General features: G+C 42.2%; 1 protein-coding gene across 1 annotated transcript in view; it reads right to left on the bottom strand.

The window, feature by feature from the left end:
• The window catches only part of HS2ST1 (heparan sulfate 2-O-sulfotransferase 1), a 162,548-nt gene extending 143,341 nt beyond the window's left edge, over positions 1-19,207 (bottom strand). Inside the window, exon 1 of the mRNA XM_075002879.1 lies at positions 18,898-19,207. Within this exon, the coding sequence (XP_074858980.1) occupies positions 18,898-19,021 (124 nt within the window). The 5' untranslated portion in view covers positions 19,022-19,207. The remainder of the gene's footprint in view (positions 1-18,897) is intronic.
• Between the last annotated feature and the right edge of the window lie 623 nt (positions 19,208-19,830).

Below are 19,830 nucleotides of genomic sequence, written 5' to 3'. Positions count from 1 at the left end.
ACATGGAGACATCACGCGTGTGTCTTCCTCTGGTTCTCTCAGGGTTAGGGAATCTGTGACCTTGGGCAATTTTTTTTTTTTTTAAAGCAGAAGCCTTTAGTGGCCATGTACTTAAAAAATTCTTGCAGGCCCCCATCTTCTGCACTTGATGTGTTGGGGTGGCAGGGGGGAGGAAGAGAGAGGAGGAAACCAGCCTTGACTGAAGTCTAAACACATTTAGAAGTGACATTTTAGTGCCTCTGACCAGGTTAAAAACCAAAACCAAATATGCTCTGTTGGCTGGAAGATTTTAGTTTTCAAAGAGAACAAATGAAGACTGGCAGCTTGGCTAAACCAAAAGAGCCACTGTAACGCTTCTATGAAGACACTACTTACACCAACAGGAAGGATTTTTCCCATCAGTGTGTGTAACCCACATTTCTGGAGAGGTGGTAGCTAGAGCCAATGGAAGAATTCCTCAAATCAATTTAGCACTATCTAGAGCAGGAGTAAAATTGGCATAGCAACATCTCAGGAATATGGGTTTTTCCATGTAGCTATGCCATGTAAGTTCCCCATGTAAACCAGGTTCTATGGAATATAGTTCTAGGGTCTACACAATTTTTAACCACCACAAGATTCATCTTTTAGGTAATAATGCCTAGTACTAAGTATAGCTGTACAAATTTTCTGGAAAACATGCTTTAAAAAAAATAAATACAGTACTATAGGCCCGTATGACACTGTGCTCTCAACTACAAGACTGGGTGAAATTCTGACCTCTGGAAAGCCAATGCTAGTTTTGCCACTGACTTCAGTGGAGCCAGGATTTCAATCCTAATCTCCACCAAAGATCATGAAATCCATGTCTGAAGAATCATCATAACTTTCCCCTTGAACACACATTTTAGGTAGATCCTATTACTACATGAATATTTGTACTTTGCTAAATCCATACTCAAAGAGGTAAAAAACTGAAAGGGGATCAATCCAAATCAAAAGATATTTGTGAAAATTCACTCTATGGTTCTGAATTGGATTCAGTACAGTAAACCCTTGAGATATACACAATCAAGTTTTGCATGTCTCAGGTTAATGCAACTGCCAGCCCTTGCAGGAGCAGGAAACCGTTCCTGTCAGGGGCGGCAGACATGAGTCAGACTGGCATGCCTGACAGGAGCCACAACTGAGAATGTCAACCCTGACAGAAACGAAGGGTCCTGTGGCACCTTATAGACTAACAGAAAAGTTTTGAGCATGCGCTTTTGTGAGCACAGACTCACTTCATCAGTCTGTGCTCACGAAAGCTCATGCTCAAAACTTTTCTGTTAGTCTATAAGGTGCCACAGGACCCCTCGTTGCTGTTACAGATCCAGACTAACACGGCTACCCCTCCGATACTTAACCCTGACAGAAGTGGTTTCCCAGCCTCTGGAGTGGCAGGGAGCTGGGAACCAGGTGACAACCTGGTTCCCAACTCCCTCCCCCTTGCAGAGCCGGGAAACTGAGCAGGGCAGTAGCCCTGGTTAGTTTCCTGGCTTAAAGGAGCAGAGGAGAGCCAGGCTGCCACCTGACTCCCAGCTCTCTGCACTTGTGGGACTCAGGAAACTGACCAGTGGGTCAATTTCCTGGGTCCTGCAACCAGGCTACCCCCTGGTTCCTGACTCTCTACCACTCTTGGAGCCAGGAATCAGACCTGTCCTGCTGGGCAGGTCAATTGCCTGGCTCCTGTAAGCCCAGTGGAGCCAGGAACAAGGCTCCCCTCACCTTGCATGAAAATTCAAGTTTTGCAGGGGTTGCAGAAACGCAACTCCTGCATAACTCAAGGGTTCACTGTACTTTAAAAAGTTCTCTTACAATTATTCTAACACAGGCACTCTGACAAGTGCTGATCCTGCCCAATATTTGACTGTCCTAGAGTTAAACACTAACTGTCACAGTAGGCTCAAAGAGCACTCATTTTAACATGCAGCTGGGTTCAGCTCAAACCAGCTGTATTTCATTAAATCAGGCAAGCTGTAATAAATAAAAATATTAGGATTCTATCGTATTAGGACACACTTCACACTATGAAAAATCAGCATGTGTAGATTTACTTTATCATGAATGCTCTTAACTGAAGCTTGTAAATGACCCAATAGCCACAAAACATAAAACAGCATTTTTTATTTGCTCTGATTTTAATCAAACAATTAAGTACAAGGAAAACAGACAAGATTCTCAGCCTTTGAACTGTATTTTATGTAACATAACAAGATAATTTTACGTAAGAAATCAAAAATGCCAGTGATGTCCCTGTAATTTTAAGTGTTGCAAATGACAAAAAAGTTGAGCTCAGATCTCACACTAAGTTTCGTTTTCAACAGCTTATTTTAAAATATTGTTCACGTTAACCTGGGATCTTAGATACAATTATTTGGGAAAAAAAAAAGTTTCTACTAATTTTAACTATCCACTTCAAAATTTGTTAAACGCACATTTTGGTTTTCATTTGGCTTTTACTTTGCAAATTTTTGTCAGAATCACTTAAACCCACGAAACCTCATCTTTCTGGGTCAATCAATGGTAAATCATTTCCTGTGTGCTTTGTAAATTCAAATCCAACTGAATCCTATTCATTAATCTGAATTTGACAGATTGATTTTTTTTTTTAAATTGGATAAAGCATTTGCTACTGACGAAAGAGCTGGCCACTTTGAGTGATGCAGGCCATGGTCATTTAGCTTGGCAGAACTTACTCCCTTAAGCAAAATAAACTATTATTCAACCAACAGCTTCGTGTCAACAAGTAGTAATTGCACTGTAAGACACATTAGCAGAATTACTCTTCTGTGCTTCCTCACCACTTAGGCTCACAACTTTTAATAATTTTTTAAACTGAAATGTCCAATGGTTAACTCAATATTCAGTATTTCACATGCTGAATTCCTTGATCAAAAGGAAAAATTACAACAGGTGTGGCCAAACTACTGCCAGTCAGGCCCCTAAAATGCAGCCCATATGCTAGACGCAGCGCACAAGCAACTTTCCCGAACACTTGACTTCTTTCGGCCACATATTCTAAAGCAGGGGAGAGAAACCCCCAGCACACAGTCTGAATCCAAACCACGGCTTCAGTCCCCCGTATCCAACCCATGACAGGGTGGAAGATGTGGAGCTTCAAGCTGCATGTGCCAGATCCTCTGAAAGAGTGCAGGGGGGGTGTGGGGGTTGGAGGCAAGAAGCTGCTCCATGCAGTGCCACTGCCGCTCGCTGCCATTCCTCCAGCTAGGGAAAGGGGAGGGGGAGCAGCAGCACGGCCTGGAGGCTTTATCCTGCCACTCTCATTGGTCAGAATTCCAGCCAAGAGCTTTCTGCACAGGTAAGCTGCATACCCATTTCCCAGGCCCTCACACCCTTTGACTGCTCCTGTGCCCCACTCCCAAGGATGCTCCCCATCCTGCTCCTGCCGCTTCACTCCCAAGGGTATTCCCCACCCTGCACCCGGACCCCTCCCGCTGCCAGACCCTGCAGCCCACATGCCCCTGCACCCTTCCTCCCACCCAGAACCAGCACTCCAAGCCCATGCCTGAACCCTTCCTCCCACACGGACCTCCACCCTCCTCTTGCCCTTCAAACCCAGAACCCCCACCTGCAGCCTGCTCTGGCACCCCCCTAAACCCAGATTATCCAAAAACAGCCCACTTTTGCACTCTACTGCTGCCTAGACTGCCCACCCCCCAGCCTGCTCCTGCACCCTTCCTCCCAGCCCCAAACACCAAGCCCATTTCTCGGCAGCCCCTTCCCAAAGAGTGACACCTTCAATTTGGCCCCACCCCAAAGCCTAGAGGGGCCAAAGATGTACTAGCCTTGGCTCCCCTAGGCTCTGGAGCTCATGTGCAAGGGAATGGGTTTTTGTTTTTTGCACTTGTCACTTGTGAGGCCCCTGACTGATTTTTCTGTGGGTCAGTAGCCTTCAACCCAAAAAAGGCTCCCAGCCATGATCAAAAGCAAGGGCGCGCAAAGTGGGGGCAGGCTCTCTCGGGCGGGGTGAAATTTCATAAAGAGGGGTACAGCACAATCCGCTGCTAGGTGTCAAGCTCATCTATCTCATTAAAAATGTTGAAATATATGTCACTGTTTTTTCTTTGTGTAGTCACATTTACATCCCAGTTAATAAAGTTTCTACATTCTACATACTTTTTTCTTACACATGTTAAAAGGGGTTTTGTTTTGCCTCCCCAACCCCCATGTGAACATAACCAAAAATTTTGTCAGTTTGAATTACATCAGACAGGTTGAAGTTGCCCTGCTAATTGCAGGGACAAAAAGTGGTGCCCACAGTAAAAAGTTTGCTCACCCCTGCTCTAAAGTATGGCAGACAAAAATTTTCATTCAAATCAGCTTTTATTTACACAAAATACAGTTTTTAAAATTAAACTTATTGAAAGTAAAGGTGAAATTACAACAGCTTATATTAAACTTACTAAAATCTAAGTAAATAAAATCCATGTATCAATATGTATTTAGTACCTAGTTTTAAGGAAAGTCAAAGCACTAAACTGATGGAAATCACTGGATAAGCATATGGTGTAAGTCTGTTGAAGTGCTTCAAAGTATGCATCATCAGTAGTCTTTTCTGCAAGCACAAAGAATATTTCATTTCTGTTTACTGAACTACTTTGGTTAAGTGACTAGATCTTTCAGAATTAAAACAGGTGATTAAAAAGAGTGAAAAATGTATTTCTCATCCAGTCTTTGAACTAAAACTAGATGGAAGAGAATGAGAGCTATAAGTTCTAAAGTCTTAAAGGACATGATGACCAGAAATAATCACTTCAGTTTACTAACTATAAGCAACACTCTTATTAAATCAGTTTTTGAAAAGTTTATTATGTATCCAGTGCATTTAAATAGTTGTATTAATTCAATAAAAATTTAAAACACTTTTTTGCATATTTAATTGAATTCCAATTTCCGCTAAAAGAGCACTGGCAGGAGAGGCTACCTGATCACAGTGGTGAATAAACTGGACAAGAGCATCCTTTCTGTACACACTGCATGACTGATGATAGTAAAGGGAAGGACAAAAGTTCCTCAGAGAGGTGAAAGTTTTGTATTGCCAAAACCAACCTTGTTTCATTTATTGTGTTATAGTGCGACTGTTCTGTGTATTACCACAAAAAAAAAAAAGGTTTTTGACGACAAAACTGGTCAATTTAGACATGTCCTAAGTGTTTTTCCAAAGACTGCATTCCTTCTTCCAATATGCCTAAACGGAGGAGTTTTGTCTCCAAAAACTGCCTTTTGGCAAAAAACCAGTGAGATCTTTACACCAGTTTCCACTACAAAGAACTTCCACCCTTACCGGAGGCTTTTTTTCTTTTTCCATTGGGCCTTTGTCACACACAACCAATATAAAATAGTAACAGAGAGGAAGCCGTGCTAGTCTGTACACTATCAAAACAAAAAGCAGTCAAGTAGCACTTTAAAGACAAGCAAAATAGTTTATTAGGTGAGCTTTCGTGGGACAGACCCATTTCTTCAGACCATAGCCAGACCAGAACAGACTCAATATTTAAGGCACAGAGACCCAAAAACAGTAATCAAGGAGGACAAATTATTTTGCTACTATTTAAAGTGCTACTTGAACCAATGTAAACTCTGCTGTTTGTTTTGTAGACAGAACTAACTTCTGCCAATAAGCCACAATACCTACCCTGCTCATTGTTTTGATCTCTGCTGCCATGCGCCCCTCCCCTTTCAAAGGTCTGGAAACTATATGATAGTTGTGTGTGCTACTCCATTTCAGGAGTGCTCCTCTTCTGCCCTGCACTAGGAACACACCATGGGCAGACTGCTGCAGAGGACAGATTGTGTGCTGCTTTGACATTCCTCAGCAAGGAGAGCTCATAGAGCTCTTCATGATGCTGCTTTCCAGCTGCAGAGGAGGCTGTGGGAGAACCTGGAGGGAACCCCAAGATGCACAACACTGCACTATGAGATACATATCCACAGTGCATTGCTCACACGGTTAATGACGGCACACTGAATATGGGCAAGAAGGAGCATGGGTGAAAACCCTCAGTCAATTTTGTTTTTTTACTTCTGAGTGTCAACAAAACTTGCACTGCAGACATACCTTCATCCTCAGCAGAAACATATAAAGATGGGAGGACAAAATATCAAGATTCAAAATTACAGAAAGAGAAATTTGTTTTTAAACAGACAAAATTGACACAGTAGGCATAAAGTTGAATGATATGAACACTATTTTTGTGCTCTAGTATTTCCAAGTTGCTAAATTTTCTCTATTGCTTCTGTACTCAGTTCCCATCACACCTTCAACAAGTCTTCTATCCTTACCTCCAGGTACATGAGATGTTCTTCAAATCCTTTTTCCTTAGACAAGCAGTGCTGTATTACAGTAGTAGTAGTATTCCGGACAAAAAAGTTCATAGATAAAATTTACATAAAAAGAGAAATAAAAACCAAGTTCTGACCAAGAGGAGAGGGAACCAAATTTGTTATTCATTACAGTTACCAGGGAGACAGGTATGCATTTTAATTAAAGAAACCAAAAGCCTCCCTGCTCTCAACACAGACTTTGCAAATTTAAGGTAATTAAGTACAAGTTTGAATAAGCACCTCATAACCATATTTAAGTCAATACATCAATTTCACATATTGTGACATACTGATATTTGAGAATTAAAATCATACTCAGATTAAAAACTGCTATTTGGGAAAAAAACAAACAGGTTTGGCTGAACACAGTAATAAATTTCTCCTTTTCCAAGCACTTTCCTTTACTGTCTCACTAAAAATGTATTCTTCACCTTTAGTTAGTAACTGTTTGGTGAATGATAACATTAGCCAGGAATGGTTAAGAATGTCAAACACAGTAATAAAGCTTTGCATATATATAGCAACAATCTCAAAGTGCATATGCAGACTTTACTGAAGTCTACTCATATCTTAGAAGACAGGCAGTATCCCTTCTTTAAAAATGGAGAAAGTTGCAGCACAGAAAAGAAACATGTTTTAGTTAAATCAGGAAGCTACATATCTCTCACTATACTTTTATATCCCCAGCAAAAGATATAATCTGTAATAATAATAAATAATTACAACTTTCCAACAGAAGTACATTTTCTTTGGTGACCCTGAAAACTATCAGTTTTCATTTGTGCAAACCTCAGCAGGCTTTGAATTTGACATTCCTGGTAATTACCATAGTTAAGTTACCTTAAAAATAAATGTGCTTGCTTATAAGTTAAAAGCGCTGCAGTAAGAGAGACCAAAATAATAAAGTTACCTTCACATATGCTAGTACGCTTACCAGATCTTCCACATGGCCCCAGCTCCACAGACTTGCTGGTCAGTGCCAGTCTTTCCAACTCTTTCTCAAAGAACAGGGCCACCCCTTGGACAGAAAACCCTGTCCATATGCTGAATCAGAAAGAAGGCCCGGGAGTCACCTTAAGCTCAAGCTGTTTATTCAGAAGGTCTTTTGTCATCTGCTGGTCTAAGGAAAAACCAGTTTGAATCAGGAGGTGGTAGCTTTCTGGAGCTGTTACAACTGAGTTAAATTGGCCACGCCCTACTGTATTCTGTTCCTACAGCAGTGGTTCCCAATATTTTCAATGATATGGCACACTTCAATGAGACAAACAATTCCTTGGCACACCCACTTTTTTTAGCTGAATCAACTGCTCATAAATGTTACATTTACTATGGTTACAGTCTTACTAGGGAGGTTTGCTACAGAGTGGTGTACACTACTAAACCAGGAGCAAATGCATTAATGTTTCAAATACACCACAGAATACACCACCTTAGACACTGAGCACAGACATTTCAAAATCTGCTCAACACCATGCTAGGAGTGTTGAGTAAATGAGTTACCACTGAAAATTTCAGTGGCTATTCAATTACTCACAGATGGGGAGGCAGTGGCTCCAGAAAGCAGGCTCCCCTTCCAGCTAGCCCACAGGAGCCGGGGCATGGGATTTAAACCGCATCCCAACTCTAACAGGTTCCTGCCCTGTCCCTTACCACAGCAGGGAGTGGAGGAGGGCTCCCTGTCAGCTCATTCAGAGCAGGAAGCAGCATTTTAGCTGCCTGCCAGGGCAAACAGGATGCTATAGGGTTGGCACTGCCTCTCACTGTGGCTCTGGAAAGACCCGCCACTAGGGGAGAGAGAAACTGACCAACCCCACTCCAGCTGGGACTTGGGCTGCCTTGCTGCTTGAGCCCCAGAGGGCACTGGGTCTTCAATTTGCAGTGAAGGGAAATTGACAAATTTCACTGCACACTGGTTGAAAACCACTGTCCTAGAGACCTGTGGACCATCTTTCACCTAAAACTATAAGCAATCACTGAGTAGCACAGATTGTATTTTAGACCAACTCTTAAAAAAAAAAAAAAAAGCAAATTCAAGCTTTTGCTCAATTCAGTAACGTTTGTCCAGACATGGTCATACCTGTCACAAACATTTCCTCCCGTATTAAAAAGCAGTGGCTTGGTATCCTAGTGGGGCACGGTAGCTAAGCTAAAGGCTAGTACTATTGTAAGTCTCGGCAGCAAGCGCGTATATCCATTTTATCAATGCAATCAGTGACAGGGTGAGGGCTGATTCAATGTAAAAGGTCAGTGAGGCTGTGGTCAAGCATTTTCACTAGGATTTCAGATCAACTGAGTAAACAGGAATGATTAACTGTAGTAACAAGTAAGCTTTTTTTCCCCCCAAAGGTGCCTGCCCAGGAGTCTGGACTGGGAGTTAAAGCACAAATGTAACATTGATTTCAATTAGCTGGTTGAAGTTAATAGGCTTGTATGATGATTTGGATTTCAGCATCAAAAGGCAGAGAAACTGGTGCCAGCCTGAAGCAGACGTTACCTAGCTTTCCCTCTTTTTGCGGCTGCAAGGACATACTGCCCTCAAGAACTATCCTGTTTAAGTATAAATGTTCAAATGATGTTGCAGTCTCTTAGCCAAATTCCAAGTATGCTCATCCTTTCTGGTCCCCTGCTATACAAAATGCTTTATCTTTCATTTATGACTCAAAAATAAGGGTGAGCATTTCACTCCCCCAGCAATTTTAAACTATGCAAACACTATACTGTTGAAAGCCACTTAAAACATTAAAATTTATACAAATAAATAGCATAAATTTTCTAACAAGCTCACTACCAGCACTTGAAAAACCACCTTGTCAGAATGCTGTTTTCCACCTGATAGAAATGACAACAATAATTACAAGTTACACGTATTTCCACTGGCAGTTTTTTGGATCAGTTAAGTACCAGTAAGTGAAAGATTTAATATTTAGAAAGCTTCTGCTTTCTCAGCTGGTACCAGAAAGGCAGGATAAGCCTGGCCAGAGTCATTCTAAGATAAATCATGGTTGCCTGTCAGTATATATGGAAATATTTAAATATCCAGTGAGCTTCAACAGTGGCGGGAACGTAAAACAAAGATGCAGAAAAAAAATCATCTGCAAAAATGGGCTTCTGGAATAAAGGAGGGGAAAACCTAAATATATTTCATGTTTAGATAAGTAGGATAAATTACACAGCAGCAGAATTAGCATGCCATGCTAAACTATCTTAAAAGTCTGAAGCAGCAGTTTTATTTTTAGACTATTTCTTTATTGCTATAAAAACTGGTCAGGTTTCATTTTTGTTCAGTGGACTCTCCTCGTACCTTTTTTGGAGGGTCTACAGCAAGAACTGAAGCAGACTTAGCCACTTCATGCAGTTCAATTTCAAAGACACATTCTGGGCATGTGTATTTAAACACGTAATAGACTAAGGCTCTGAAGTAGAAACTGCAGTGAGATAAACAGGAGATTGTGTGACATCTTCATATTAAAAGTTGCCTAAACAACTTTGAGTTTTTGCTCATCATCACATTGGCACAAACCCAAAGGAAGAAGCATGCCTTTACTGAACTATCCTGAACTTATTTCTTAAAAAAAAAAGAACCTACTCTTACAGTCAGAATTAGACTTATGGCAGTACCTTGACATCTCAGACTTAAACAGCTGTTCCTACAATTAATTCTGTAAGATACTCTACACTGAAACAAAGCGGTTATAATTTATTTATATTTTGCTCATCACTGTGATCCAGTATTTGGATACATACTGTAGAAGTCAAAATGAATCACTGCCAATAATTGGAAAGAAATATATCACTCCCACCTTGGATGTGATAAATACTCTTTCACCATGAGCCCAATTTAATATATTATCCTACTTTTACAGCAAATAAGAACCCTTTTTAATCAATTACAAGTAGTGTACTATGACACAGTACTTACTGCACTGTAAAGGACAATTAAACAAAATTCCTGACACTGTTGTGCACATATTATTGCTCAGTGTTCCATGGTCTCAGGAAGTTTAAGAAACACTGCTCTAGCCAGCCAAATGTCTCAAACTTGAGTGGAGAGATAACCCATAAGCGTAAGAAGATAGTTTTATATCTGAGTTCTCTACTAAGTCTGCCCATCTAGTGGTGAATTTTGCAATGTGGATTCTGAACTGTGTACAAGCTCATTTCACATAGGCTACTGAATGTAATGAGATGGTAACAACTTTAAATCTCAACTATCCTAAAGATTATATCCCCTCTATTCTGCCTCCTGCCCCCCTCTCATTTTGCCTAATCTTTTCCCCTCCTTTTCCCTGCAGCCATTCCCTTCTTTCCTTTTCTTCATTCTCCCCAATGGCTAAAATGCTTTCAACATTCACATTTCCAGCGTCCAATCAATTACTCATATCTAAGACTAGAAGAGCTAAGAAATGAAAAAGCTCAATAGCCGATTATTGCACAAAAAGTGTTCAGCATGACTAGGAATAAACTGTTTGCAAAATGGCAGGATTTTGTTAGTGTCTTTTGAGGTCCCCCAAGACTACAAACTCAATCCGCGATGTCCAATACACTGTTCATATACCACATGTGGCAAACTGGACAGCACAGTGTAGCAAAGTGACTCGTTAGAGCCATACATGTGGAGCATCTTCCACCCCTCCATGCACATGTCCCACCACTTGGTGGGACAAGCATGTGGGGGCAGCAGCGGCTCCTCCTATGGCATGTTTGGAGCTGATGGGCGGCTTGCAGCTAGGCAGCTCCAGCGAGTCACTGGCAGTTTGCACAGGACGGGTAGCGTGGTTGGCTTGGGAGGGGTGAAGAATAGTGTGCCTATCTCAGGGGGCAGCACTTGGTGGGGGGGGGGGGTCGGAGCAGCAGCAATTATTAAATTTCTTTTGGACATCACTGATCTAGATTATAAAAAGAGATCTTTTACATATTCCCTGGGAGAAATGACGAATACTGGAAATAGTTCCAGTTCAGAGGAATTTTACCTTTCATATCAAGCAGAAAAACACAATCACTAGTACATCACTAATGTCTTAATATTGTCTTCTTTATTTCTCAAGCCCCACTTCCAGTCAGGATGGACTGATTTAAATCAAATCAAGAAGCAGGAAAGACCGAGTTAAACAGTCAATCTTAATTATGTTTTGCATTGAACTTTACTTATTTTCCATTAAAAAGTTATTTTCACTAGTTGGTAACAATTAAAATACGTTATTGAGGAAAAAAGCCTATACACTAAATTTGGTGCTTCTATTTGCTAATCAAAATGATACACTATATTTATACACATAACTAATTATATAGGTCAGTGTTTCTCAACCTTTTTTTATAAAGTACCCCTTTTTCTAAAACACACAAAGTATCCCACTGTGGGCACAGCCATTTGTGGCGTGACCACAACTGTGTTGCAAGCCTCGGCCTGCACGCACCCCGTGCATGATCAAGGCTTCACTACCCAATCAGAACCCCGCATGCCAGCATGCGCTAACAACTCTCCTCCTCCCCCACCCCACCTCCCGAGGAGCTAAGGGCTCAGCCACATACGAGGAAGCGAGGCCAGCTAAGGGCTTAGCCATATATGTGGAAGCGAGACCCCTGCCTCACCAAACACTAAAAGCTCCTAAAAAAGGAAAAACTCCTAATTCCTAAAAAGGGCAAAAGGGCACAACGCACTGGCATTGGCCCAGGAGTTGTTTACGTATCCGAACCCCGATAAAAGATCGACTCCCTCTGCCCCCAAATCGGAGACATATGTATTTGACAAGCCCGTCAGCCAGCCCAAGTCGCTTGTCCCTCCGTCGGAAAATCCAGACCCTTTTGGCTAGATGTTGGTGTGGTCTCTGCTCGCCATCTGCAGTTTAGTAATCTCCCCATAAGTACTTTCCTCGTCTGTCACCTGACATCACACTGGGGTAGATGGCTGGAGAGCTCTAGGTATTCCCCCTTAATTCCCCTCACAACATTGATTAAGCCATTGTTAATAAAGCTTTTTTACGCTCACTGCTCGTCTCGTCTGTCCACCACTTGTCCACCTTTTACTCCTGGGACACCCGCTACTCACAATTTTCAGACATATACACAGATATAAATATATTATTTATAAATTTTATACATCTATATATAAAGAAATTTAAAACATTTATAACGTGGTTCAATGCCCTCCCCTTCCTCCACAGGCAGGCACCCCCAGCCCTAACCCAATGCCTGGGATTCCCAGGGCTGCAGCCACCACACACTTCTCCCTCCAAGCGCTGGGGTGCATGGGCAGAGCAGTGGGAAGTGCTCCTGGTGCATGACTCCAAGTAGAAGCTACATTTCATTGCTCAAAGAACCACGTACCTCCCCAGATGTCTCTCGCATGCCCCTAAGGCAATAGTACCACAGGTTGAGAAACACTGATATAAGTTATATAGCAGCTGATTCAGAGCATTCCAGCTCCAAGAAGCAGAGAAGGGGAGGAACAGGGATACAACACAAATCAGTGGCTTTGTGGTGCTCTGAAAGTGCTAGGAGGGAGGGCGAAGAGTAGGAAGTATGTAACCACCACCCACATCTGCCTCGTACACAGACAGCAGGTCCATAGGCTGCAACTGGAATGCCAGTGGGCAAGCAGCTACTGCAGCCCACTGAAAGGAAGGAGGAACTCTCATGCAGCCTATTGCCTCTTCTTGGTTGCCCATTGCTACTCTAATAGATGAGGCTCCAGAATTTAAATGTAATAGAAACATCTACATTTCTAGTCCTTGTGATTGTTAAGAAACTTTCAAATATGAGCAGTGTAACCAATAAAGCAATGTCTTTCAGAGCATGTACAGATGGCTTAAATTAGTGCAAGCTGAACCTCTCTCATCTGGCACCTTCTAATCCAGCAACATCCATAACAGCATGATTTTAGTTAGCCAGAAGACCACTTATCATGCCTGTGGCCAAGTTTCCTATTGTCCTATGAAGTTTGTTTAGAGCCACCAGTCCTGGCTCTCAGTGGTCTGTGCTACTCAGTGTCTAAGAATCCAATTAGCAGCAAAAGTGTTGGTAGTGCTGCTAGAACCTATTGACTTCCTGTGGTCTGGCAAATCCTCTCGTATGGCATCAGCCAGGTCCTAAGAGTGCCAGACTAGAGACCTTCAACTTGTAGCTGTAAGAGGTATTTAATGACACTCTCCTCCCCCCCACCATTTATAGTGATATGAGTGTACCTCACAGAAAAACTAATAATGACAAAGTAACTTTAACTTAAAATACCAATACTTTTAGTAGAAACATGCATAATTTCTGTCTCCCATGCCTTCCCTGGTGTTAAAAATGTAAATGGTCTCCCATCACAACAGTCCAAAACACCACAATCTACAGCTTTCGCCTAAACTCTAGAATAACATTGAACATATATTTCATATTGACAACTGAAAATATGGAGCAGATAAAAATTTAAATATGGAAATAAGCAAAATTATGAAGCGATTTCATTATTTTCATATTTAATCCCACAAACCTGTATTCTTAATTCTGCTAGATCTGCTACAGAATTTTGAGTCTGTTGCACAAAGGGGTCATACATTTTTTGTCCAATTAGCCAAAGAGTGCAAAAAGCTTTTAACGCAAGGCTATTCTGGAATGCTAAACAATATGCCAGGAGACTTACATTAGTTTGGATCTTAAAATGGGAGAAGGGAGAAGCAGAGTTTTGAGATTTTTTCAATTTGAAAAACTAGAAAGGCGTTTCACGTCCCATTAAAGAAAAGGGCATGTATAACTGTGCTGCTATTGCTGATCGATTCTAAAAGGATTCAATACACGTGTTCCTAAGTTCTTGCTGAAAATACATGAAGATGTCATAAGGATGCCTTACCAATACGCATAGATAAATCCAGCCATGCTAATAAACATAAGCAGTTACAGACAAAATAAGTTTAGGCATAAAGCCAAGCAAGAACTGCACACATAAGCTGCGTCTACACGTGCACGCTACTTCGAAGTAGCGGCACTAACTTCGAAATAGCGCCCGTCACGTCTACACGCGTCGGGCGCTATTTCGAAGTTGAAATCGACGTTAGGCGGCGAGACGTCGAAGTCGCTAACCCCATGAGGGGATGGGAATAGCGCCCTACTTCGACGTTCAACATCGAAGTAGGGACGTGTAGACGATCCGCGTCCCGCAACATCGAAATAGCGGGGTCCTCCATGGCGGCCATCAGCTGGGGGGTTGAGAGATACTCTCTCTCCAGCCCTTGCGGGGCTCTGTGGTCACCGTGGGCAGCAGCCCTTAGCCCAGGGCTTCTGGGTGCTGCTGCTGCAGCTGGGGGTCCGTGCTGCATATACAGGGTCTGCAACTAGTTGTTGTCTCTGTGTATCTTGCACTGTTTAATGAAAGTGTGTCTGGGAGGGGCCCTTTAAGGGAGCGACTTGCTGTTGAGTCCGCCCCGTGACCCTGTCTGCAGCTGTGCCTGGCTCCCTTATTTCGATGTGTGCTACTTTGGCGTGTAGACGTTCCCTCGCTGTGCCTATTTCGATGTTGGGCTGAGCAACGTCGAAGTTGAACATCGACGTTGCCAGCCCTGGAGGACGTGTAGACGTTATTCATCGAAATAGCCTATTTCGATGTCGCAACATCGAAATAAGCTATTTCGAAGTTGGGTGCACGTGTAGACGTAGCCATTATGGCACATTCACTAACTCAAAAGTCTCAAAGCAGACTCCTTTGGATGGTCAATGAAACACTTGCCCTCAACAAAACACATCACTAGTCATATATCACACATACACAAAGGGGCATTCTGTTCCTAGCTCAGTCACTGTCACAGCAGAATTACACAGATGGGTATGAGCCATGTGACTCAAATCCTGCTGGAATACAAGAAATGATAAGCACCTTTCTATTTAGGGGATCAAACAAAAGGGACACTACAAATTTTAAAGGAATATCAATTCTTTGTTAAATCAGTATTTTGTTAACATGTTGGATTCACTTGGTAGCACCATAATTAAATAATAGCTGCCAAACCTGAGTATAGAATGGGAAACCTAATTACATATTATGGGCTAGCCCGGGGAATAAAGCCAGTTAAATAATCTCTCAAGCTAGGTCTACACTGTGGATGCTATTTTGGGATACAAAGGTATCCCAAAATAGCTACTCACATCTAAGCAATGTGCCTGTTGTCTCAAAACAGTTTTTGAGGTAACAAGCAAGCTATTCCAGCAGCACTGTACACCTCATTGCATGAGGAGTACAGGAATGCCTCAAAATAAGGCTTTATTTTGGCATGTGGTTCCATTTAGACACCATCTCATGCCGAAATAGCCTATTTCAAAATCTACTTGCATACCACAAATTGCATAGCTTATTTTGCACTTACAGCATCATGTAGACATAGCCTCAGTGTTTATTTATGACAGAATGTAAAGAGGCTTACTTCAAGGTCATGTTTTACCTGCCCAGAACAAAGTTAGGATTACAGCCTCTTACTAAATAGTTAATAAAATTTAGATATGCCTAGTTAGAAAATTACAAGAATCAGATTTGCCACAATTTTTAGAGAATACGTACATTTAAAAACATTTTCTATACAATTACAGATTATAGTACCCCATCCAAAGGAGTACTTGAAGCTGGATTTTGACACTAGAAATATTCAAAAAGACAATAAATTAAATACTAAGAACTGCTTGCAAAAGGCCCAAAGATCCATAACTTTCTGGGACCACGGGGCATTGGAAATGGCCAATATTTAATACACTACAAGAAAGTAAGGCTGTGTCTAGACTTGTACTTGCTAAACAAAACATTTTTTGTTCCTTCTCTTTCTTTGTTGCCTATAAAGATGCACCTATTTCCCACTTCATGTGAGTTATTTTATATTAATTTTGTATCCGAGTGAAAAATCTTGTCAGAATGGGGTAACCAGTATAGCTTGCATATCAGGTAATACTGTTCCATCAAAAAGTGTCAGGAAATGAATGCTGCTCAAAGACTCTGTAGAACTGTTTTCTACTAACTGTTCCATTTAAAGTGACAGTTTTCTGAGTCAGAATGTAAGTCACACAGTTACTCATTTTTATATCTCATCCAGGTATGCTTTGTCATGTTATATTTTAGATACATATAATTCAATAACATGTGACTTAAAATGAATTGCATATTGCTTGTACCATGTTAAGAGCAATATTTTCACAGACGTTGGAACTAAATTGTGATAATTATTCTAAGTGGACCTGAACTGCACCCCCTCCACACACTCCCGACTGCTTTTTTTAAAATATTGACTCCTGAAAAAACCAAGTGCGTTGTGCCAAAATTTATTAATTTAAATTTAGTGTAACTATGTTCTGTATATCAAAGTTGGATAGAAATTACCTTAGCATATACAGAACGATTCTAAAACAAAGACTTAAACTGTCAGTTTTAATTTATTTAAACATGCACACACAAAAAATAAGTGGATTACCTTTTGGTACAATAGGCTTTTCATAAAATGGCACACCCTAACCTAATCCATTTTAAAAAACATGTGAACTAGTAAGTTGTTAAACCCATATAGAATTAATTCAACACTAAAAATAATAAAAAGCTTTAGCTTCCGCCATGCAAACTTTGACAGCCACTAACAAGTTCATTACAAGGCAGTATTTCTCATTATATTTCAATTCCAAAAATCAGAAAACAGTTAATGCATTTTACAAAATAAAAATAGCAGCAGCAGTACACAGTGATATGATTCTTGTCTTGAAGCAGACTGAAGTATATTTCAGTCCTCTAAATATTTAACTTAATCATGTTCAGTGCATATCTACTAAGGAGGAGCAAAGAGTTGGGAAAACTTATGAGCATTATTTTTCACCCTCACATTGCAGTCCATTAATCCTTTTGTGCCAAGAGTTGGATTTTCCTGCAACAGATGCACTGAATCCACTGGTGCCATGCAATTAAAAAACCAACTGAACTAAACCTTGACTGCCTTAATATTCTGATTCCATAACAAGTATTTCCCTTTTTCACTTAATCACACTGCTTAAAATATTTAAACAAAAAAAATCCAATAATCACCCCGCAAACAGTAGTAACTTTTAGTTGAGGAAGTATAGCTCAAGAACACTCAGCCAACTCATCCAGTTAACCACAGCTCTCTCAACAAGACTCTCACCTACGTTACCTAAACCAGATAATGAAACAGGTCTGTACTTATTGCTTTAATTTGAAGTATTCAGGTTTACTCTGATTTCACCCCTTTCAAAGGTGAGGACAATAAGTTTATCATGGCACTCAAAATCCATCTTTAGTCTTAAAACTAAAAAGAACATTCCATTCCCTTCTTTTTTGTGAATTAACCCATAAACATTCGACTATTAAGTATCTTTTCACAATTTTCTAATGTGAGCATAGCAGGCAATTAAAAACATTAGGCCCGGAACTTGTTTTCAGCACAGCACAACATACCTAGGTCCCACTGCTCTCCAATTACAACTCTCAGGTAAATAAACAGTACTAGTTTAGAAGTGACATTTCCTCATTTTCCTTGTTTTAATTTAAGTTTTATGGATTCTGCAGGCTGACATTCAAGCAAAGAAATAATGACTAAAAACTAAAACTACTCTTACAAAACAAGCAACTTTATGTAGTAAATAATACCTAGTTTTATACTATTTAACTACTGCCTTATAATATAGCAAAAGTCCAGTAACACCACCAGCAGCTAAATATTTATTTAAAACCCTGCGTTCAGTAGAACAAATGTGTCATCAGCGTGGTTTAAGATTTTCACCAAACAGGCACATTTTAGCTATAATTATCTTCGATATGTGTATTATGTCAAAATAAAGAATGTAAGTTCAAATGTGCAGCAGCACACAGAGGAAGAAGCAGAGATAGATTTGATTCACTTATCACTTACTGGGGCTGCTGAATCTCCAACTGGAGCTCACGGGACACACAGAAGCCCGGATCTCCTAATAAGCATAACCCTGGCTTCTCACTTTCCTTTTTCTTTCTCAGAACGAATACACCTTCACCTTTATTAGAAAGGTTGGTGTTGAGAACAAATCTATCTTGTATAAGACGCATACGAATGAACAACTACCGCCTCTACTGTTTACAACCTCTTTCTAGGCACCCGCAAGTCATGTCGCCCATTTCAAGTTATTTATAATGTCCAAGCATGTAAGCGCAAGGGCCACATGGGATAAAACGCGTTGTGTGTTCTCACATGAGTGGGCTCGCAACATATTAAGGAATAGGTGAACTTACCTTTCCAAATCTTCCTCCGCCTGACGCTGCTCCTGATTTGGGCACTGCCATCTCTCGCCTTCCCTAGCAGCTCCACCTGTGTTCACTGCACCCCCTCCCAGCTCTGTGCAGTACCACCACCCCCGCCGCACAGCCCCCTCTGTCCACAGCCACCGTACCTCACCTATGGAGCGTCCCGTCACAGCGCCTCTGGTCCTCGGGCCTCCTCCCGCCTCCATGCATCTGGCCTCGTGTCCCCCAACAGCAGCAAGACCCCCGCACCCCCCCGATGGCCCCTCTCCAAGTGCCCCCGGCCCTGTAGCACTCACCGAGCTTGCCGCGGGACTCCTCCAGCTTCTGGATCTGGTTCTCCAAGAAGAGCACGGCCACCCCGAACGCCAGCACCGCCAGCAGCTGCAACTTGGGCGGCAGCATAATCCTGAGCAGCCCCATGAGCAGCCGCAGCCGCAGCAGCGCCGCCCGCCCGGGATCACGACATAATGTGGGGCCCGGCCGGGGAGGCCGAAGGGAGCCTCAGCCGGGCCGCAGGGACACAGCGCGCGAGGGCGGCAGGGAGCGCGCACGAAGGGACACACGACTCTCACATCCCTCCAGAGCGCCCCCCTACCTCCTCCCCGGCAGCCGGATCTCAGCCTCCCCCCCGCCCCCCGCGCCTCACTCCGCGGGCGCCAGCCCGCACCCCTCCCCCGCCTGCGTGCGCTGCTCAGCAACCGAACGCCCAACCACGCACACACCTACCGCCCACCGCCATTGACTAGCCAAACAGACGCTCGGCCCAGGGCCCCTTCACCATTGGGCAGCATCTCCGAACCCCGCACCCTCCGCTTTCCCATTGGCCGGAAGGCCAAAACACCGCCCACAAATGCTCCACCCCCAAGAAAACGGATGTACGGCAATAACGCCCTTCCCGTACGCTTTCCTTTACGATTGGATACCTATCCAGAAGACTGGCCCATATCTCTATATTTTAATGGGTAATGGCCCCCGACTATCAGGGAAGTCTCAGGGCTATTGGTTAAAATTGTTGCCAATCTTCAGGCTCGTGGAGCAGTAAATTTTGTGAAGGCAAAAGGACCGGTAGGGGTTACTACGTTGATGCCTGAGTAAGGTCCCGAAATGAAACCACGACCTATATTGTAAACCCCCTTCTCCGAATAGGGCTGGTAGTTCTGCTCCGCTTTCTCTACATAAGGAGTCCTGCGATAATCTTTTCCCTGGGCTGGGTAAGCCACCCACTCGTC

The sequence above is a fragment of the Carettochelys insculpta genome, chromosome 9, assembly GCF_033958435.1.
Source record: "Carettochelys insculpta isolate YL-2023 chromosome 9, ASM3395843v1, whole genome shotgun sequence".
Classification (NCBI taxonomy): domain Eukaryota; kingdom Metazoa; phylum Chordata; order Testudines; family Carettochelyidae; genus Carettochelys; species Carettochelys insculpta.
This window is presented reverse-complemented; position numbering and strand designations above follow the sequence as displayed.